Source organism: Pseudoliparis swirei, chromosome 22, assembly GCF_029220125.1.
Source record: "Pseudoliparis swirei isolate HS2019 ecotype Mariana Trench chromosome 22, NWPU_hadal_v1, whole genome shotgun sequence".
Classification (NCBI taxonomy): domain Eukaryota; kingdom Metazoa; phylum Chordata; class Actinopteri; order Perciformes; family Liparidae; genus Pseudoliparis; species Pseudoliparis swirei.
In genome coordinates, this window is record NC_079409.1 from 12,812,237 (window position 1) to 12,834,622 (window position 22,386).

Below are 22,386 nucleotides of genomic sequence, written 5' to 3' on the forward strand. Positions count from 1 at the left end.
CGTGCATAAAGGCAAATTATGTCCAACGATTTAAAATGGCTTACCATCAATTCAACTCATTAAATCGACAATCTGTGAATTAACATCCTGCACTGAGAACACGTGTTGTTAAGCTACAGTGAAAGAGAGGACTTCCCCCTCACCAGTTTGGACGATACATCCAAAGAAACCAAAAGTTCCCATTTTTAAAGTGCTTTTTGCTGAAGGAAGTCTACAGAAATGGTTTACAAAACATATGGCTTAATGTTCCGCATGAATACAATCAAAGTCAGACGGACACTCTCTCTCAGGCCAAGTCCCTCACCATCATGTCTTGTTCTATCTGCTCATAAGCGGCTGCCACTCGGTCCTCTCTGCAGTTGGAGGCCTTGTCCGCGCAGCGGTGGCTCTCTGACCACGCCTCCCACTCGTCCTCTGACAGGTCCCTGTAGGCCAGCGCCAGTGTCCGCAAACCATCGGCAGCATACTCCTAGAACCCAATATACGGTACACACGCAGGCATGTACAAACATAAACATAGACACACATTCTGACACGGGGATACACATTGGGAGAAACAATGGAGTCGTAAAGGTCAATGGCATCATATTCCACTGTCAAGGTCCAAATATAGGCCAAACATATCAGCGTCCGCCAAATGTCAAGTTAATATACTTTATCTCAGTACATGATTAAATATTTGCCTGAGCTGTTTCCGAGTTTGGAGAAACTAGATGGCAGTACACTTCCATCCATGTGTGTTTACTCACATTGAGGTGGTCCGAGGTGACATTCATCAGTTCCTGGTTACAGGGGTGGAGTCTCTCCAGCAGCACAGTGTCAGCTCCTTTACAGTACAGACGGATACGGCCCTCTGGGTTACGCACTGAGTGAAATGAAAACAAAATACTTTAGGAAATCGATAAGGCTCCACACCATCACCCACAAACCCATCTCTTCTTACTCTTCAATACATGTAATTCCTGCATAGAGTGTTTGACATGAGCTCTTAGGTATAAACGTGTGGTCTGTTGCAAGACCAAAATTGACTGAGGGTGACTGATGACCAGTGTTCTATTTCATCCTTCCTGACCGCCAGAGGCGGTGCTTAGCACTGGATATCTTCCGTCTTGCGCATAGCAGGTCGAGTATTAATAACAACAAAGTCACCCGTGACCTCGGATGACCCGCCCACCGGGTATAAATTCCGGTGTCATCCCGAGATCAGTTCTTTTTCATCTTCTCGCAAGCAGGCATCAGCTAAGGCTGAAGTTTAACTGAAGCTCGTCGCGGGGAGCCTTGTGACCAAATGGTCGGAGTTGCGATCCGTCGCCCTCCAGAGGCTGCGACGAGCTCTCCTCCTCGGAGGAGGACGTTGCGTTTCTCTACGGCGGTCCGTCGAGGCGGACCGGAGAACGCACAAGTCTTTTTCGGTCTTCACCAGAGCGCCTTCACCGCGAAGCTTCAATCGGGTGAGATCGAATACAATTGTTGCCTATGACGGCATATCCCACAGGAGCAGAGCTCTCGTTCCTGCTAACTGTGTGCTAACGGGAGCACGTCCGCTCGGTGCTGCTACACCGCGCGACCGCTCTCTGTAGCGATTGAGATAGCGTGTGTGTTGACTTTGGTAGCATTGCCGCCTGCATAGCTAGCAGAGTGTGTCCACTCAGGCTAACGGAGCCTACGCTAAATCCGACAGCTACCTCCTGTTCCACAGGACCTCGGCCCAAGTAGTGGAGCGCTCTCGCTCAGGCTACTGGTGGGCGATTACAGCGCTAACGAGAGCGCGTCCGCTCGTTGCGGCTGGATGCCACACTGCTACACTGCTACCGGCTTCCAGTGAGCAGAGCGTCCCGCTCAGGCTCACCGGGGGGACGCTAAGGAGGCTATAAGTCGATACTGATGCATACTGCACATGTACCTCCATGACATCGCCGCTGTTACAGCTAGCAGAGCGTCTCCACTCAGGCCAACTAATGCCACGCTAATGCTGACAGACCAGATGAGTGAAGTGTGTCCTCACTCTCACTAGACATGCTGGGTTCTGACCCGTGTTCACGGGATCAGCGTCTACAGTAGCGCAGAGCTCTCGCTCAGGCTTACTGGGAGGCACCAGTAAGTATAGTTGCCATACTAGTGGAGAGGGTCCTCGAAGAGACCTGCCCTCTCACTACGACTGTTTTCCACAGGACCTGCTCCCCCGTAGCACAGTGCTTTCGCCCAGGCTACTCGTGGGATGCTTGTAATTACAGCTACTGTACTAGTCAAGCGTGTCCTCACTTCCTCTCTCTAAGAGAGAGGCTGTTCTCTAGACCGCTTTCTAAACTGTCTCCACGGAACCTGTTTCCACAGTAACAGAGTGCTCTCGCTTAAGTTTACTGATAGGACACCAGTAATCACAGCTACTGTATTGAAGAGGTGTCCTCGCTCTAGACGGACTGTCTCTGTCCTGCTCGACAGGACCTGGGCCACAGTAGCGGAGTGCTACTGCTGCGACCCTAGCTGCTACAGCTACCGTACTAGCGAGACCAGCGTCCGCGCTCTACCCTCGCTAGACGGGCTGTCTCCGTCCTGCTCCTCAGCACCTGGGCCACAGTAGCGGAGTGCTACTGCTGCGACCCTAGCTGCTACAGCTACCGTACTAGCGAGACCAGCGTCCGCGCTCTACCCTCGCTAGACGGGCTGTCTCCGTCCTGCTCCACAGGACCTGGGCCACAGTAGCTGAGTGCTACTGCTGCGACCCCCAGCAGCCACAGCTACCGTGCTAGTGAGGACAGTGGTGTTTTTGGGACGCCCTCACTTCACTAGACGGACTGTCTCCGTCCTGCTCCACAGGACCTGGGCCACAGTAGCGGAGTGCTACTGCGACCCTAGCTGCTACAGCTACCGTACTAGCGAGGCCAGCGTCCGCGCTCTACCCTCCTAGACGGGCTGTCTCCGTCCTGTCCTACAGGACCTGGGCCACAGTAGCGGAGTGCTACTGTTGCGACCCCCAGCAGCTACAGCTACCGGACGAGGGAGGCCAGTGGTGGCTGATACCCTCACTAGACGGGCTGTCTCCGTCCTGCTCCACAGGACCTGGGCCACAGTAGCAAAGTGCTACTGCTGCGACCCCCAGCAGCTACAGCTACTGTACGAGTGAGGGCAGCGTTACGCTCTCCCCTCACTAGACGGGCTGTCTCTGTCCTGCTCCACAGGACCTGCGCTGCAGTAGCGGAGTGCGCTCGCTCTAGCTCCTGCTAGGACCCCAACAGACAGGTCAGGTCAGCTCCAGGCCAGCCGACCAGTTGCAAGCGCCGGCTAGGAGCCGCAGGGGCTCCCCTAGCAGTGCAATCGGGCAGGCTAGCTTATAGAGTAGGTCTGCTGACCGCAGAACTAGCTCAGATAAGTCGCCACCCTAGTGCAGGGAGGACTGAAGCATCAGATCCACCCACGGCTGATCCATTCCCAAGGGAGGACATCCCAGTGGTAGCCCCTTATAGGGGGCAGTCGACGACCCCATCGGGTTCGTCATTCGCAGGGCACAGGAACTGCTGGATATACAGCAGCCGGAACCCCACGCACGCTAGTGCATTCCTCAGGGGCATTCCCGGCCCTGCCACCTTTTCAGTCTCCCCTCCAGAGACTATCTGAGGGGTTACCATCTTACGATAGATCACCGAACCCCGGCGTCCATGCAGGATATGGCCAAATGTGGCCTTCGTCCCATGCCATCCATTGAGCTGACTATCGCATCCATCGGTTTTTCCCCAAGGGGACTCCGAGGCCGGATGACCGGTGCCCTCGAGCCCAGTCGGTTCTCAGGTGACCATTTTACCGTGCTTACTACACGGCAACTCCCCCTCATATGTCATACTTGACTACAGCCTCAGTGATGCTTCGCTGCAGGCATGTGCACTTACGTCGCGAGAACCTGGGCGCCTAATGCTCTCCAGGGTTCAGACCAGCTGTTTGGCCGGCGCAGGCACCCTTGTCGGAGGCATGTAGGAACAACCTCCCTACTGTCCCAGTGAAATCAGGGGACCTGCTCTACAGGCGCAGCAGCGCACGGTGCAAGCCGGTTAGACCAGGCAGCAGTTATCTGGTCTTCACAGGACCGTGTCCACACCCCGCAGACTCGGGGGCGCCACATCTTGATTTTCTCAGGCTGAGCCCAGCAGACATCCTTCGTGTGGTCTCCAGAGGAGATCGGCTCATGTCTGTCGACTTAAGGGAGGCCTTTTGTCAGGCTCCTAGAATGCTTCACAGACGGTTGCTCTGTTATGCTTTCCAAAGCCGTTAGTCCCAGGCTTCTTCCATGTGGACTTCCCAGGAGTTTCTACAAAGGGCATTACTGCCGGCCTGCAATCACCAGGGCGTGAGGAAACTGCCATCCTGGACGATCTGGCTATGTGCGCCATACCCATTTAGGGCCACACAGTGCATTACTTGCACTCTCTCACGCCGCCCGGTTGGGCCTTCGTGAACAAACAACTGTCTGAGCCATTCTCAGAGCATAACCTTTATTGGTGTAGCTCTAGATGCAGCCACTAAGCGGGCCTGGCCGTCACTCAGACAGGTGGACAGCATCCTCTGTAGCCTTCCCCTCTCTGAGGGGGCAGATGGCTGTCTTTTATCCTCTCTTCTTGCCTATCGGGTAAATTGACAGCTGATTAGCTGTCTTACACTCTTTCTCACGCTGCCCGGTTGGGCCTTCGTGAACATAAAGAGTTTTCTGAGCCATTCTCGGAGCACAACCTTCGTTGGTATAGCTCTAGAGGCAGCCACTAAGTGGGCCTGCCCGTCACTCAAGCAGGTAGGTACTCTCTGAGGGGGCAGGCAGTGGTCTTTTATCCCTTTTTCCTTGCCTATGGGGCAAATGCTTGGGCTGCTGTCGCGGTGCCCTTCGCATGGAGGGCCTAACAGCCTTCGCCAGGGGCCACAGGCACAATATGGGGGTCACAGTGGTGCCCTCGGCTCTATCCCCGTAGAGGGTGAGAGCATACCCATCAGAGGGTATCCCCAGGGAAGGGGTCCGCCCACCGGGAGGTCGCCACAGCAGACTCCCGCCTCTCGAAGTGGGGCGCAGTCTGGCGGTACAGGACTTCCAGAGGACAGTCTATTCGCGACACTTGGGTCTGGAGCCACAGGCCATGCACCTAGCGCTCAAACAGTTCCTGCCATACTTGGGAGGGAATATGTACTTGTTGGGCGAGACATCGCCTCAACCACGGGTTGGCTTGAACCTCCAGGGGCCCCTAGGGCGGCAGAGCTGCTACGAAGCTCCCGTGCCCTTCTGATTTTTCTTACTCCGGTAACCCTTCACCTGACCAATTGTCGGGCGAGGTAGCGACCAGGAGAACGGAACCAGGGCGTTCCCCACATTTCCGCTGATCTTGCCAACTACTCGGGGTTTTCAACAGGGCCACCGAATTTTGCTGGTGGCCCCCTTGCGTCCAGCCAGGACTTGGTCCCCTGGCTGCACAGACTTCGCTGTGAGACGCCACGGTGCCTCGCTGACATGCGGGACCCTAGCACAGCTAGATGGTGGGACCTGCCATCCCGATCCCGGCCGTGCCCAACAAAGGGCTTGGCCGCAGGAGAGCAGAAGCAGCTGAACAGAATCAGTCCAGAGGACTATTCTAAATGCCGGAGTGCCATCCGTCTACGAGACGTGCAGACCGAAGCCGCTTCCCGACCAGCGGACGGAGGGACCCAGTACGGTGCATCGTGCCTACGGTACTCACGCCTCCGTCATCCCTTCTAGTTAAGGGCATGTCTGCCTCTATCCTGAGGGACTACATAGCTGCCATTTCAGGGCAGCATGCTAAAGCCGACAATGATGCGGAACAGCCACAAGCTGGTGTCCCTCTTCATAAGGAGGGCCTCAGTGACTATCCCTGAGCCCCCGAGGGCTCCTCCAGGGACTTGCCCGGGTACTGGACACCCTATGCTCGCCTCCCTTGGCAGAGGCAGAGCTGTGGTTGCTGTCGGCAAAGACCTTTCATCCTTGCCATAACTGCGGCAGAGCAAGTAGGCAAGCTACACGCCCTGTCGGTCAATGAGCCTTGTCTGAGGGGAACTCAGAGGGCTCGGGTGTCACACTGCGGCCTAAAGCAGTGGCTTCCCCCAAAGGTGCTGGCATGCTCGGGTCTCAACCAGTCTGTCCAGCCTGCACAGCTTGACCACCATAACTAGTCAGTTAGGGTGGATCTAAGAAGGGCTATGCCACTGCAGAACAGTGCCTGTTCCACTAGATAGTGGAGGCCATTGCCTGGGCATAGGTGGTGAACGTCCGTGCTCTGCCATCCAGAGCAGGGTGTTGTTCTACCAACGGCGTTCCCACATCACGGGCGACCCGGAGAGGTATGCCCGTAGGGAATATAGATGCATATGTATGCAACAGCCTCAGGGGCATCGTTGCGCACATTCACCAGAGACTACAGAGTGAACGGGAACACCCTCCATGCATTGCAGGTGGTCCAAATCCTCTGCTTGAGTCATATGAGGTAGTTTCCTTGGGATTCCTCGTGACTCTGTTGGTATAAGTCATCCAGTGCTAAGCACCGCCTCTGGCGGTCAGGAAGGATGAAATAGAACGCAAGTTACGTATGTAACTATGGTTCTATGAATCCTGGATGACCGCCAGAGTTCTTAGTCACTCGGAATCTCGTGAGTTCGCGAGAAGATTCCGTAGAACTGATCTCGGGATGACACCGGAACTTATACCCGGTGGGCGGGTCATCCGAGGTCACGGGTGACTTTGTTGTTATTAATACTCGACCTGCTATGCGCAAGACGGAAGATATCCAGTGCTAAGCACCGCCTCTGGCGGTCATCCAGGATTCATAGAACCATAGTTACATACGTAACTTGCGATTTATGGGCTGTTTTCCAGCACCATACTAGAAGACCAATCTACACATTTTGGATTTAAACATAAAAAGCTCAACTCATCCAACGTGTTCACTGCAATAAAAGCCAGTTCTCGTTGTGTTAGTAGAAACCAAAGGATACAAGAAGGGTGCAAATCATCCAAGACTGGATATAAAATGATTTTCACATTATATTTAAGTCCCTGTCCACCCAACACAGTGTGTTCTGCTGCAACATGGGCTCATCATTGTAGCCTAAAATAAAGAGAAAAATAGGGAGAATACACACTCCACGCACCAGATTCTCTCTAAATAATACGCGGGAAATGGTTTAACTACAGTATTTAAATTGCAAATAGTATTATTTCATATTCTTATTATTTCTTCATCCTGATTTATATTATACATCATGTTTTAAATAAACACCAAACCATTCCCATATTATTTGTGAACTGAGCATGATGATCCCTGCACACCTATTACAGACATTCTCTTGCGAATGTTATTGAAGTCCAGAATGGCGAGCAGAGTGTAGGTGACAGGTCGTCCCATCTCTGTCGTAGTTATCGTCCCAGGTGTTCGGGAGCGAAACACGAAGCCGAAGTTTCGAGCCGCCGTCACGAGAGCCCCCTCATCTGGCGACTGAGCCTTGTAAACCAGCTCTCCTAGGCCCACAGATAACATGATGAGACATGTTGGACACCAAATAACAGACCGATGGTGTGTTGGTGTCACTGTTTGCTGCCATTCGACCTCCGCCATTCTCTTGCTCACCCTCGCTCTTCTCCTCACTCATAACGGTGTGACAGAGGGAGAGCAGGCGGAAAAACGTGTGAGCGTGTGCGTCTCCCACTTTCACTGATTCCAGCAGGGTGTCGTCATAGAAACAGAAGTCCGGGTCCGCCAGGGGGTTGAAGAGGGTGAAGTCCAATCTCTGGAGATAAATAGTGAGCCAGGGACTCTGATGATAGGGCACACACTAGGAGTACGTATTCATATTCATATTCATATGCATGAATGAGTGTAAATGAGTGTCTGACCTTTGGCCGAGGTCCCAACGGGTCCGTTCCTTCCCCTGACAGCAACACACACAACCGTAAGACTTGGTTGTGTACTTTGTGTAGGTGTGTGCGTGGTGATTACACACATTGGCCACTTTATACAGTACACCTGAACAATCTAATACAATCCAATAACACTGCATGGCCAAAAAGTCCATAGAGTCAGATTTTATGATCCCTATAATGTTCAGGTTTGTTGACAGTGTCCTAAGTTTGTAAAATCAATGATATGTTAAAGCACTCAATTCATAACTATTGATGGTATTGTACTGGACTGCAGAATATTCCCTTATGTAGATATATTAAGGCCAACAATATAATGTAGTCCATTACAACACGCTTTTCTTGAATTTGCGTGTGTGCGTGTGTGCGTGCACTAACCGTAAGTCTGTCCATTGATGGAGCACTTATTGAAGCTCATGATGTTCTGAGTGAGGGTTCCAGTCTTGTCACTGAAGATATATTCAACCTAAGGGAAACATATTAAATGGTTACACTATAAATATTTAATTACAGTGATGAAGCAATTGCTGTAAAATATTTTGTAAAACTAGAATAAATATTGATTTAATTAAGTTTAATTAATTTGTTGTCAGCTTGAACTATGAGCCCAGGACAGTGATGCATCCTTCAGACCAATATGTGAAGCATATATATCTCAATTGATATCCCTTTTAGTCTGTAGATGCATTTAATTTGTAAAACAATGAGTTCCATAGTTCAGTTATTGCAGAATTTATATTTCAATTTAGGATTTTTAACATCAGATGATTAGCAACATAAACTAGGATGAATGTGGGATAGATTGGCAGATTACACGATCAATAAACATGCATGAAATATATCACATATCAACACACGCACACAGGCTGCGTTTGCAGCAGTGTCAGTGCCGATGCCCACCTGGCCGAGCTCTTCGTTCAGGGTGGTGGTCCTGGCCTCGGCTGCTGTGTTACACTGGGAGCAGAACATCTCCTGGTCCCAGTTGATGAAGTAGCTGTGGCCCAGCCGGATCACCTCCACACTGACACACACACAGAGGGGACAAAGGGACATGATCACAACAGCAAAGTACACCTTGACAACAAAGAGAGGACAAAAAAATGACTAGTCAGGGAGCGGTGAGTGCAAAAAATGTATGTCTACGCGCAGGGAAATGGAGGAGCAGAGGAAACAATGTCTCGGGATTCATCTGCAGCTCTCTTACCTGAGAGGGAATCAATGTGGACAACATATACAATTTCAAATAAAGCTTGATAATGTCTAATATACGCATGAATGTAACGGAGGAAATACCATAATAAACACAATAATTGGTTGAGAACAGTTTGATAAGACATCAGCATGAATAGCCCTTCTGTTTATTTTCCATGATTGATTCGTCTTTCATCACTCTTCTACACACAGTATGTCTTGGACTTCTTCTCACCTCACATACAGAGAGATAGGCACCACGGTGTTGAGAATGATGACATAGGACCAGAAGGAGAGGAAGGCTGAGAACAGGAAGTTGTCCACAGGAGTGTCCCAGGGCAGATAGCTCTGAAACAGGGAGCCCACCTCTCTCTCCCACACTGCGTTACCCACAGCCAGGATCACACCCATACACACCAGGAAGCCAAAGATCTGACAGAAACACACAGATGGAGAAACGTTAGAGTCAGATAAAGCAAGAGTACAATCCTACTGTACATTTGGATCTGTCAGTCCGGTGAAGCAAACCAGGAGATATATGAAACTAGACTCAAGCCACTGAGCTCATGTCCTGAAATAGTGACTGTGTGAGCCATGAAAGTGAGAGGTTTGGGGTGTCCTACCCAGAGGACCAGAGTGTTCATCAGGCGATCGATGCTCGTCCGCTTAAACTTGGTGCGACCGCTGTTTTGCATTAGCTTGGTATCTGGGCCTGAAACAAAAAACAGGAGAAGGTTAGACCCGCTATTCACATTATATACACACTTTCACACTTAAATATTCATGGGCACACACGACCTGCGAAGATGACCAGGCCGTAGCAGGCCTCTGTGTTGCGGAGGACGCATCCTCGTAGCAGCATGTTCTGGTTCGTCAGGGTGTACTTCTTGTCTCTCCAGTACAGAGTCCCACAGAACCGATCCAGCTTGTTGTTGGGGGGCTCACACGCCACCTCACCTTCACACACACACACACACACACACACACACACACACACACACACACACACACACACACACAAATATAAATAATATGCTATATCATGGATGTCCACCAAATCCCATTATAGTATTAGGTTGGTTAACCTGTGTGATATAGTGTTGAATTAATCATCCATGCGACATCAGGACATTGTCACACACGTGAACACACACCCAACGATTGAGACAGACATCTTTTATAAGGTGATAAGATGATAGGCTTTTGTTTAATACTGGTAGGGGACGGCAGAAAGAAAGTGTGTGCGTGTACATATCGTGTATTATTTTTGTGTTTATTTGCGACGGTGTGAAGGTGGATAACGTTTGTGTTAAACACTAAAACCTGTTGACCTTTAAATTACCAAGAAAAGAAGATGAACCAAACCAGAAATCAAAATAAGAGGAGGAGTTTTCTCAAAACTCACCGTCGAATGAAGACAAGTTGTTCTGGTTTCCAAGTTCAGATGTCACTGAGACGGACTGACGGACCTTCATATTGGTCTCTCTGCAAGATAATACAGCACACGGTATTTAGATGTCGTGTCCTGTTTCCTCTGCAGATCGTGAGGTGCTGTGAGTCAATGGTAACATGTGGTGTGTTTTCTGACCCATCCAGCTCGGCTGTCTCGATGTAACAGAGTCCATGAGGTTCGCTGCTGGACAACAGGAGCAGGTCAGCCTGAAAATAGATACAATATCAGAGCATCCACTGCACTGATGGCAAAGGAGTATTTGCATCTGCAAACAGGTTAGTAACTAACAAATAGTAGGGTCCCCTAATAAGGCCCATACTGTGTCTACCAGTCTACAATACAGGGGACATAGCCACCATGATCACAAGCATACTCAGATGGCTGCAGGCGGATCTTGTGTGTGTGTGTGTGTGTGTGTGTGTCTCTGTGTGTGTGCGTGTACTTACTGCCACAAACTGGTTGTTTTCCAGTTTAGTGACGTCACCCACTCGAACATTCATCCACTTTTCATTCTGTAGCCTGAAACAGAGAAAAAGAGAGAAAACAGTGAGTTAGAGAAGCAAAGACGTTTTAGGGATTTAGAAAACTTTACTAAATTGCAAATGCATGACGGGAAACTCACGAGCCACGGATGAGGACCTGAGACTGCCGGTTGTTCACTTGGTTGTCGCTCTTATGACGAAACTGCAGGAGACAAAGATCCATATTAGCTTTTCAGGAGCCGAGTCGAGCTCACCAAATTTAAGAGGCCCTTTATTATTTTTTGATTGGAATAATCCTGCACCGCTGTATTTTATTTCAGGGGGGTTTCACAAAGATATGTAAAGTATATGTGGATTAGAAAGCATACTCACATAGTCATCTGTGGCATCCTTTACTGCGGTGATGCTCAGAACCAGAGCTAAAGGCACAATGGTAGTGAACCACGAGAGGGAGGAGATCTGAGGTATTAGCTACAGAGACAGAGACGGTTGCTTTCAGATTAGTTTGAAAACGGACATAAAATGCAATTCAAAGACAACTTCATCCGGCCCAAGGTCGCTCAGCATGTGCAAGGGGAAGCACCAGGGTTGTACAACCGACTACATGAGTTTATAAAGTACATATTCCCTCACCTGGGATTAAAACAAGACTAAGTCTGCCGCCATAGGAGCTCTGTGAGGCTGCACTTATTGTCAGCACGCTAATATGCTCACAATGACAATGCGAACAGGTATAATTACATTGTTTTCTAACATGTTTAACACAAGTGCAATATACAGAACGGCTGAGGTCGATGCGTATTTCACTAGTTTTGCAAACATTCTGTCATATACCAAAGTAGTGGACATATTGTCCAGCTGAAGAGTCAGAGGATCACACAGACTGTAGGATTCATCGTCTGGGACAATAAAGGTTTTTACATTTTTTACAAAGAGTAGTTGTGACATTTCAATCCTGATGAAAGTAGTGAACTGACATTGCAAACCCTAATAGAATTGTTTAAAATCAATAAAAGGCTGAGCATCACAACTGTGAAACCTTTTTGCAACTAGTGAATGAGGCTTTGGGTTTAAAGGTTTCACATGGACATGTGAAACTGTTTGGTCGGATGTGTTTTCTGGAGCTGCGGAGAGATGTAAAGTCATAATTCATATTTTATAATATGTCACACATTCTTACCGAACTGATTTTACAGTAACGCAACATCTTGAAATTTGAATTTTGATCCTTTCATATGACCATCATTTGTTAAAATACTTTGTCACCTGTTCATTTCATTGAATTTCTGTGTTTCAAGCCAACAATAACTTTCTGACGCAGTAACTCTTCAGCCTTTGAAGTTCCAGCTGCACCCACATACATACACACACACACACACACACTCTCTCTCTCTCTCTCTCTCTCTCTCCATGTGCCACGCTTGCATCCCCTCTTGACCTCCTCTACTCACCTGCAGTATGAGCAGGAAAAGGAAGTAGGTGTTGGCTACTTCCTGGAACTGCTCAAACAAGTTGACGGGTAGAAAGGTGACAATGTTGTACTTGGATGTCAAAATGCAGTTACTCTGGACGAGGAGGAGAGAAATAATGTGATGGATTATCACCATATTTCAGTTGAAATGCTTCAATGAAATGTTCGCTCATCTTTTATGAACATAATGTATAACATGGACAGGAGAAAACGCTCTTACCGCGTACTGAAACTTTTCGTTGTACTCTCTGTCATTGGCTCGGACCTTTCTCTCCTCCTCTGAAGAAACGAAACACAACATGAGTCATTATAGGATGGGAAAGCACTGCATCTCTGTGTGTCACAGTGGATGAAGGGACCCATTGTAAATCCTTAAGAATGTCTATACCAGTGAACTCCTCCGGAGACCTGCACAGAGAAGAGAGTGAAGGAGACAGACAGTCCACTATGTTTGTGCATTTATTAATAAATCAATGACGCTGGAGTAATCTGCTGGAGGTTGATTTATTAGTAATGAATCAGACTCAATCCTTGGGTCTCACATACACACACACACACACACTGTAACTAATAATCAGACCAATTATCTCTGATCTTTAATTCTCTGCTGCCTCTGCCTCTTAATTAATGATGCAACACATAACCACAGATGTGCATCTGTAGGAGTCATAATGTCTGTGTGCTGAGCCCTGTTACAGGTATTCACAAATGAAGAATACAATTCTTTACACTTATGACTTAAATCTACAGTGAATAAAAGTAAAACAGCAAAATGTCTAACCTGCTTCTCATCCTCTTGCTTTTTTTTTAGGTTTCAGTTTGTGCTGAAGCAAGGTAGTTTGGTAATTTGGGAGTCCCCCCCCCCCCCATCTCCACCAGGCCAGTCTCCTCTAATACTTTTTAAATGAAATGACTGGCCTGTTTTTCACAGGGCTGTTCATGCGTGTGCGTGTGTGTGCATGAACAGCACTGTACAAAACAGGCTAGACACACACACACACACATGGTTTGCACAGACGTACTGCAGCTCTGAAACCACAACGTCCTCAATACACTTTTGACAGAGGCAACGAGGCGCCACAAGAAGGGACCTTCCACAGCAGAGGCCTCATATCACATGCACGCACAGAAACAAAGAGCATGTGGTTTCCTGTTTCTGCAGCGCTGTTAATGAAGCCCGGTCGTATCTTTGTTTCTGCTCTGAGAAACTAACGCAGGCCACAGGACGAGATACATTAGAACTCCTCTTTGGTGTTACACATATAAAACAGATTTGGTCACAACTCAAGACGACTTCAGTCCAGCTGTTGTCACAGAGGACGAGTCGACTTAGAAAACAAATACTTTCTCTCTTTGCTTTACATTGTAAGTTGCTACCAGGTGGAGAGTTACGAGAAGAATGACCGAAAGAGTGAACACTATCCTCTATCACCTTGTTTGTTATATTGCAATATTGATGCATTATGCATTTCACATACTGTATCTTAAATAGTGATATGAATATACATTTAGTTAATATATTATAGTACATTTTCTGTCGAGAAAATGTTTATTGATAAATGACGACAACAAAGTGTCTGTTTTTAACCGAACGAATATGCTAATTACATGACAAATCAAGTTAATTCCTCACGGTGAAGTAAACAAATATATTAAAGAATTTGCAATAAAGCTTTCCACCGTAGAACTATAAAATAAATCTAATTGTATTTATTTCAACGTATTGCTATTATTTACTATTTATCTCCAGTGACATTTCCAGACACAGGAGAGATGACGAGAGAAAACTAACAGAAGAAATACAGTATGTGAGTGAGAAAAGTTATTTCACATGGCGTTCTCCAAAAAGAGAAAGGTGGACAGCTTAACCAGAGCTTATAACCAAGAGGCTCTTATAAGTTCAATCTTCTCACGGGCACTTCAAAAACAATATGTCTCATATGTTCAGAGGCTGTGGCAAATATTAAAAGCTGCAATGTGAAGCGCCACTCTGAGACAAAGCACAAATCCGTTGCGCAAACGAACGTCACATCCAAAATATAGGCACAAATAAACGATCCAAGAGGCAATATGATCAGAATCCTAATACAATAATTCACTGTCCAAAAATGATGTTAACAGAGAGGAAATGAGTTGAAACACAGGGTTTAATAATCAAATATAAAGTCCCTGCACACAAGTCTATCTTTTTAGAAGATGAGTAAAATAGAATATGGTTTTCTTTGGTGACATCACTTCACCCTGAATGAACTGAATTTAAAGCTGCAGGGCAAAAACAATTCAGTTAAATATTTGTTTCTAAAATGAAGTACTTTATTTTAAGATGCACATTTTTCAAAAGCATATTTATTATTTATAACTCATCCAGTTCCATTTGAAAATGGACTGATTTGACAGCCAGTTGACTGATACAACTGCTAGTCAACTTCAATACATATGGGACTAAAACAGAGAAGTTAGACATTATTGTGATGTTCTGGACTTTAGTATGAGGAACTGCACCTCTCTCTCTCTCGCTCTCTCTCTCTGCTCCTGGTATTTGATATGCCCTCTCTTCTACACTCTGGTTAGCATCACAATATCAGATGTGTCTGATCTGGTAGGTGCACATCTATTCTGTTGAACCTCTTCCCAGCCTGTCCCTGCCTGAAGGTCGTCACGTTGCTTTCTGGGCAAAGTGTTCACCAGACAGATCTGTCGGACAGGCCGCGAAAAATCCTCCATGAAGAGGCCAAGATGCTTGTGCAAGGTAAGCACAGAGATACTGAGGCTTCCAGCATCTGGTGTCAGGGCCAGGCAGTGTCGGTCCCAGCCGTGCAAGTGGACCGACCCGAGCTGAATGCACAAGCATCTTTAGCAAACTGCCCATTAAGTGTTTAATGTCTCTGACAGATTCAAGGGCATTAGAGGCCCTGACGCAGAGTAGATGCTACACAGCAAGTCTGCATCAATCTATAAAGCTCCATTACTGGGGAAACTTTCAGTTGCAGGCTTTGCTTTGAGCGGAAGGTTTCTATAAACAACTCGGACATAAAGGAGCACATAAATATAGATTCAAAATAAAATATTTAATACCATACCATCTTACATGGAAAGACAAACTGTCTCGCTTTCTTTCCTTCCTGTCGCTTTAAAACTCTGTATGGCTGCACAACAACGGATACGTGCCACAGCACACAACTTCCTTATGTCTATGTGAGCAGCACGCACTCTCACAACACAGTGGACAAAGACTGAAGTCATAACAATAATGAGCAAAGGGCTATCTGAGCGATGGGAAACGCTCGTCATTGCCGTGACTGAACCTGAGGCAGCATCACGTTCTGTGCAGACGTGATCATCACTCACTGTGCCTGATTTAATTAGATGAAGATGGGATGGTAGAATTTTCTGCAGTCATGGGCGTGCATGCACACACACACACACAGACACACACACACAATTATCTAAGTAGTTGGGAAACAATGCAGGTGAAACAGTAACGGGCTGGAGGTCAAATCAAGGTGCTCATCCAGTGGGAGTTAAGCAGAGGAACAAGGATAGAGATGAGGCAGTGCAGTGGCAGCGCAGGCTGGCGCCTGGAAGATTGATCATTGTCTCAGCAGAGACAACAAGGACATCATCCTCATTATTTATGCACAATTTAGATTCAGATAAACTCAGTTGTGTTATGCATGCACCGATTCATAATCAGCGCTAAACATCAGGGAAACAGATGAAAATGTTGAGGCACATTATACAGGTCGTCTCTTAATAATGGGATGTATAACTGAAAACAAGAAAAACAAAGGTGACGCCGATCCAACACATTGGTGGCAGTGAAGACGTAATAACTATCTGAGTATGAAAAATGAGAATTGTTGTTATCTAACTGACTAATGTCGGATGTCTAATAAGCACAGTGAAACGCACAATGTAGAATACTTATAAAATATAATATAGTATAAGCCAATTAGGCCTGTAATACGCACTCATGTAATATGATGAGGTCAAAGCTACAGTGTACACACACAAACACACACACACACACACACACACACACACACACACACACACACACACACACACACACAGTGTTCAGTCAAGAAATGGGGCGAGAGGAAGAAGCAGGAATGAACCTTGGACTCAGTTGGGATTATGTTTAATTGAGATGAAGATGGAGAACCTCCTGATGATGATGATGATGATGATGATGATGACTATGAAGATGGGGATGATGACAATGATGATGATGACATGTGGCACAATCATTTATGTTTAATTGAGATGAAGATGGAGAACCTCCTGATGATGATGATGACTATGAAGATGGGGATGATGACAATGATGATGATGACATGTGGCACAATCATTTATTACTACTACTACTAATAATAAGCTCAATTAAACGCAGCCTTAACTGTCACACAAACTCGTACCTGTGCACCTCTTTTTGGATTTGGCTCCATTCAGTCCTTTCTGTTTCTTTCTTTTTAGGGGGAGAAAGAATGGAAACCATTTCTCCGGGATTTCTTTCGGGATCGTCATCTTGACTTCGTCACGGTCTGGGTTGTTGTTGTTTAAATGTGCGCTCTTTCAATGACCGCCGCATCTCCGCAAGGACGCGGGGATGAAGCTCCGATCCCAACTTCAGTCAAGTTGCATTAACCGCGCAGCGTCCCGTCGCTGCCTCTCTGGCTTCCTCTCTCGCCGAACGCACGCACGCGCACTCGCACTCATCTCTCTCCTGCCGCAGAAACACTGATGTCATTGTTTCAGAAAACTTTACAGTCGAAGTTGTCGCCTGCGTATCGTTATATTTATTATAAAACATGTAGGCTGTAGACTTATTGACACATATATCCTAAAGGTTGTAAAGTTGTTGTCTCGATGACGCACACATGCAAACCAGACGCGTTGTGTGCATGCTGCGCCACAGCAGCCCCATCAATCAACCGACGCACCCATGTGCAGAGTCTGCACCGTCAGCTTTGAAGTCTGCTGGAAGCATTACGTCACCGCACAGGCTTGACGGTGGTTACCACAACAACGCTCTCTGCAGGGTTCCTACAGATGAGCGAGCAGCTGAATGAGGAAACTGGGCGCCATTTAGGATCTTCCAGCGTAAGCAGATTGCAGCACGGCTGTGGCGTTTAGAGCCAAAGTGGCCTGTGCAGTTGCTCAGTTTCATGCACGTTTTCAGGGAGAAGGTGCACTGCAGTGGGCGGGCCAGGCAGGTGCCGGTGCACGTGCTGCGCGGCGAGCCTCGTGCTCGTGCTTAGACATTGCCGACTGCACACGCTTTTACGCACATTTATCTATGCATTCCCCGACTGGGCGTTGTGGCGATTTGCGGAATACTTAATTGACACACGCACACACGCATAAGAAAACTTAACTAACAAAAGGTGAGAGAGCTAAAGCTTCCATTACCACCTCTACAGGTGCACATTTTCACCTTGTCACCATTTAAGATTCAGATATGTAATTGGATAGGGCAAATTATGGGGTGATTAAAACATATTTTTAAAGATTACAGGAACACATAGGCTATGTTTATGTCACACTTAAATATGCATTTAAAGATGAAATAAGGTTATATGATATTTCAAGGAAGTTTGGAATAACCTTTTGTTGATAACGTGTGTGTTTAGGACGACCTTTGTGAGATTGTTAAACACACACTGTATATTGATTGAGGCTATATGACCTATTTATAGCGTTATTTAATTCCAAATTTAATGAAATCATACATGCACATTTTCCTTTTTCCCGTCCATTATGAATTAGGCTCAATGTTCAATTATGTTAAACCGTATGACTAAAAGTTAAAAATACATCCATAGCAGAGCTCACCCTAAAAGGTATCTTCCCCAAAATTTATTTTAACACATTTAGTTGAGATAAAAATGTTTGGAGTCCAATACTCTGAATTTGTAATGCCCTGTTCTGTTTCTCCTGTGTCTCCTTGATTCTTTCATTTCCTGCACCTGCTGGGGGCAGGTGCAGGAAATGTTACGTCTCGTTACTGTCTCATGACGTACACCTGTTCTCATGTCATACGCCTGTTTCCCCCCCTATATGTGTGTTAGTCTTTCCCTTGTCTTCTGCTGGATTGTTGTCTGTAGTCCTGTCTATCTTGTTATTAGTGTGTATTCCTGACCTGCCTTCTCTGACCCTCCCTACCTACCTGCCTGCCTGTCCTGACCTCCGATTCTCTGCCTGCCCCCTTTTGGACTTTTTGCTTTTTGTTAAGAAGTCAAGGCTAAAGTTAGTCCAGCTAGCAAAAACAGCAAAATAAATCTAGTTTGTGGCTTTAAAAAAACCGTTATTAAGCACTTCCGCATTGCCCCAATCACCCAAAAGCCTGCTGAAAAACAAACACATTTATTGTACTGGTTTTGTTTCAGATTCTGATATTCATGTTTGCATTAAAGGTTTTTCCAATATATTGACCAGTGCAATTCTGTGACATTATGATGAAAACGTTTCTCATTTTCCTCTCCTCATGTATTGCAGGGTCAACTTCCGGTTTGATCCGCCCCCACGTTATGTCACACCAATAAGGGCATGCAGTTTTGATAGCCTATGTGGTTTCACCCAGTTTCACAATTACGGCTCGGAATTTTAAAATTTTTTGTTATCACTCATCAGCCGAGATGAGTCGGCCAAGACTGTTTGCTGCAGGTTTCTGTCTCTTTCCACTATATCCTTCAAGTAAAGGCATCAAATATCCACCTCAAAAATAAATGAATAGCATCCAAAGGAGCCAAAACCCAACTCATATCAATTGCACACTGCAACTACACGAGCTGTGTATCAGTTCAACTAAGTTAAATTCACAAGTCTCCAACATGAAAATAATGATGACAATATATAGCATAAAAGACCAACTTTACAATCAAACTTCACATTGCTTTGATCTCCGAGGCTCTGTCCTCTAATCCTCTGTGGGCACCTTACGTAAAGGCCCATCATCTTCTCACTGTGGACCCATTTGCACGTGGCAATTATGTTGCAAGATTAAATTTACAACTGGCATTATCATGCTGTATCTTGAAATCTGTTTGAGTTTCTCAAGACAAGTTTATTCTCCAGTAACATGTGCGTAGTTCCCTTGTATTTACATTTTGAAGGAAAGATGAGAGGCATTTGAAACATGAAGTTATGCTGTTGTTTTTTCATTTTAAAACCGAAGAAAATTTGGTCACAGCTGCATTCGTCGAGAAGAATGCAACTCCATTCTGTGTTTTAACCCAGATGACACTGTTTATCTGGACATCGACCAATGTACAGTATGCATGCCTAAATAATAATAACAGTATGCTCAGCATGCTCTTAATGCATCACTGAACAACCTCAAGGTTTGGAAAATCCAATATGAATATATCCTCTGTACATCCTGTGTGCATTGAGGTCACCCTTGTTAACACCAGCTAAAAGCCCAAACTCTGAGGGGTATTGGGAACTTTCCTACCAACAGATACTCCCACCTCTTTCTCCATCATCCAACTAACGCTCACAAAGCTAGTTTGCAACAGTGATTCGTGTGTTGAGTGTCTGGTACTGACCCGGATGAGGCCTCTTTCTGAACATCTCCACTCTGCCAGCGTCCTTCTACTAGGGCCCATGGGATTGTCTGCAGAAAGAAAGAAGAGCGGCATGAGGGATGAGGATGGTTGAAGTGAGAAACATATAAACATGATTTTTCTTCTGACTCACTTATGAAAACAGGGCTCATGCCTGTATTTAAGTGATGCACTATTTTGTTTTTTGTTTTCGGGGCGTGAAAAGCCTTCTCATAAAAGAGAGAAAATCTATCAGGCATTACAACCACAGGACATACACACACAGAGACACACACACACATGCACACACCAGACGGTCTCTGGTCTGTTAGAGCCATAATCATGAAATGACATTCAGCAGAGAGCTGCATGTCTCTGTGGCTCACACGGTGTCAGGGGACTGGTGGCTTGGGCCAGATCCACTGTCAGTCTCCTCCTACAGTGGATGAGAAAGAGTAATGGAGCGGTATTTTTCCCAGCTCTCTTATCTTCTCTTTTCACTTTCCCCCACATTTATGCTGAGCTGTTAATACTACACACCTCACTGCTTTCACTCACTTTAAAAAAATCACGGCTAATGGAGGAAAATGCGGCTGGGCGAGATGAGGTTGCAGAGGCGTTATACACCCCAGCTCTGGTTGGTAGTGCATACTAGGTACAAACAGTCCGGGAGACTGAGGTTCGAGGCAGCGAACATCCAATCAATACTCCTGAGAACGAGCCTCTCTCTATGTGAGTTGGGCCGATCAGCTTTCAGCTACAGTTTCCATCATCGTCTCTTGCCCCGCCATACACTCTTCTCTTGAAGCGCATGCTTACTACTCACTTTCTACACTGTGCACCAGCTCTTCGTAAATCTAAAAGAGACTGTGGAATGAGAGTTTGCCATGTTCTCTCGCCTCTCTCCCGTCTTTCAGGTGTCACATCTCTCGCTCTGCTTCTGTGGCTGCCGCCTTGTATAACCCTCTAAAGTCCTGCAGTGCCCTTATGAAATAAAGCTGGCACAATGCATGTCTGAGCACCTTTCCTGCCCTCTGTGGAGAATTCCTTTCATCTCTCTCACTGGAGTCTGGCTTGTGTTTTTAGAGGATTTGGAGCAGCAGAAATCCTTGATGTGCTGTGAACTGTCACCAAAAATCTGTTCCTCACATATTAAACATTACAAAGAAAAAGCATACATGCATATAATATTCCTATAGAGTCATTTGGTTACTGTAGGTCATTATATAATGCCCTTGCTCTGAGGGCAAGTGGAGGCAAGTCTCATATATTGATATAGATCCATGTTGATTCAATAATAATATGTTCGTCAATGGTCACCTCAGGGTTCTTTACAGGTTTGCTAATATCTGTTTCTACCGTGTTAACAAATAATGTTGTTTTAATGAAATGTACATGAAATCCTATGGACATACACACAAATAATAGAATTGCTACAATCATAAGAAAGTCAACCAACAAATTGAAACAACAAAAGACACGAATGACTCCAACAAACTGAAGTCATTATGCACTGTAAGAGTTGTATTACACCACAATAGTTATGTTTCTCCAACAAATGAACTATCGGGTACTCTTGGTCCTCTTCAGGGAGAAGAGAACCACAAAAGACATCATGTAATTGGCCGGTCGGACATTTATTGAGGGGACATTTAATTATACCCCTATTAGTCCAAATGCTCCGGTACCACAGGACATGCGGTGATGCCTGCGGTCCACAACAACAACATGTCTAACTTTCACTTTGACTTTGGGGAATGTTGTCACTAAAACAGGCGACAGAAGATCTGACCTAAGGACTGACTCTACTGTATGAACCGAGCGGCTTTAATGTAAATCACATTGCCTGGCGCAGTAATAAGAGCTGAACACTTCACAGTGGAAACCGAGAGGAACATCAATACTTTTCTGCTGACGAAGTACTGGACTGCAACCCGGCTGTCCATGCATGGTGAAGGCGGCTAACCACCGCTACAACAGTTCAGGAAACACCTACCTTTACAAGTGTTCGTTATCAAAAGGTTTCTGGTGGAGACATCCTCGTTGCTTCTCTCGCCGAGGTCATGGTGAGGGTTCCGGCTTCAACTGGACGTCGGCCCCGTGATGGGACCCGGTCACTGAGGCGGGAGGGTGGAGCAGCGACCCGGGATGCGCTGGAGACACCGTGTCGAGGTGAGGGAGGGTTTGGCTCCGGCCAGGGGAGAGGAGAGAGGAGAGAGGAGAGAGGAGAAACGAGAGACGAGAGAGAAGAGAGGAGGGGCTCGGCTCCGGCTCCTACACCACCTCCATCTGAACCTCCCGCACTTGAGACCTCAAAGCACATTCACTGAGCATCTGACACT

General features: G+C 46.5%; 1 protein-coding gene across 3 annotated transcripts in view; it reads right to left on the bottom strand.

Annotated features, from left to right (window-relative positions):
• The window catches only part of atp8b2 (ATPase phospholipid transporting 8B2), a 33,192-nt gene extending 10,910 nt beyond the window's left edge, over positions 1-22,282 (bottom strand). For 2 of the 3 annotated variants that reach the window (XM_056443922.1, XM_056443924.1), the window contains exons 1-18: positions 16,916-17,382; positions 12,718-12,776; positions 12,478-12,591; positions 11,399-11,497; positions 11,167-11,228; positions 10,991-11,063; positions 10,680-10,750; positions 10,497-10,576; positions 9,890-10,048; positions 9,715-9,803; positions 9,327-9,523; positions 8,801-8,921; positions 8,279-8,366; positions 7,877-7,911; positions 7,611-7,770; positions 7,313-7,501; positions 750-865; positions 305-469 (exon numbers count right to left, since the gene is read on the bottom strand). In XM_056443922.1, the coding sequence (XP_056299897.1) occupies positions 305-469; positions 750-865; positions 7,313-7,501; positions 7,611-7,770; positions 7,877-7,911; positions 8,279-8,366; positions 8,801-8,921; positions 9,327-9,523; positions 9,715-9,803; positions 9,890-10,048; positions 10,497-10,576; positions 10,680-10,750; positions 10,991-11,063; positions 11,167-11,228; positions 11,399-11,497; positions 12,478-12,591; positions 12,718-12,776; positions 16,916-17,024 (1,986 nt within the window). In that variant the 5' untranslated portion in view covers positions 17,025-17,382. Of the gene's footprint in view, positions 1-304; positions 470-749; positions 866-7,312; positions 7,502-7,610; positions 7,771-7,876; positions 7,912-8,278; positions 8,367-8,800; positions 8,922-9,326; positions 9,524-9,714; positions 9,804-9,889; positions 10,049-10,496; positions 10,577-10,679; positions 10,751-10,990; positions 11,064-11,166; positions 11,229-11,398; positions 11,498-12,477; positions 12,592-12,717; positions 12,777-16,915; positions 17,383-20,047; positions 20,116-22,040 lie in introns of those variants that run through there. The other variant, XM_056443923.1, reaches the window with a different exon arrangement.
• Between the last annotated feature and the right edge of the window lie 104 nt (positions 22,283-22,386).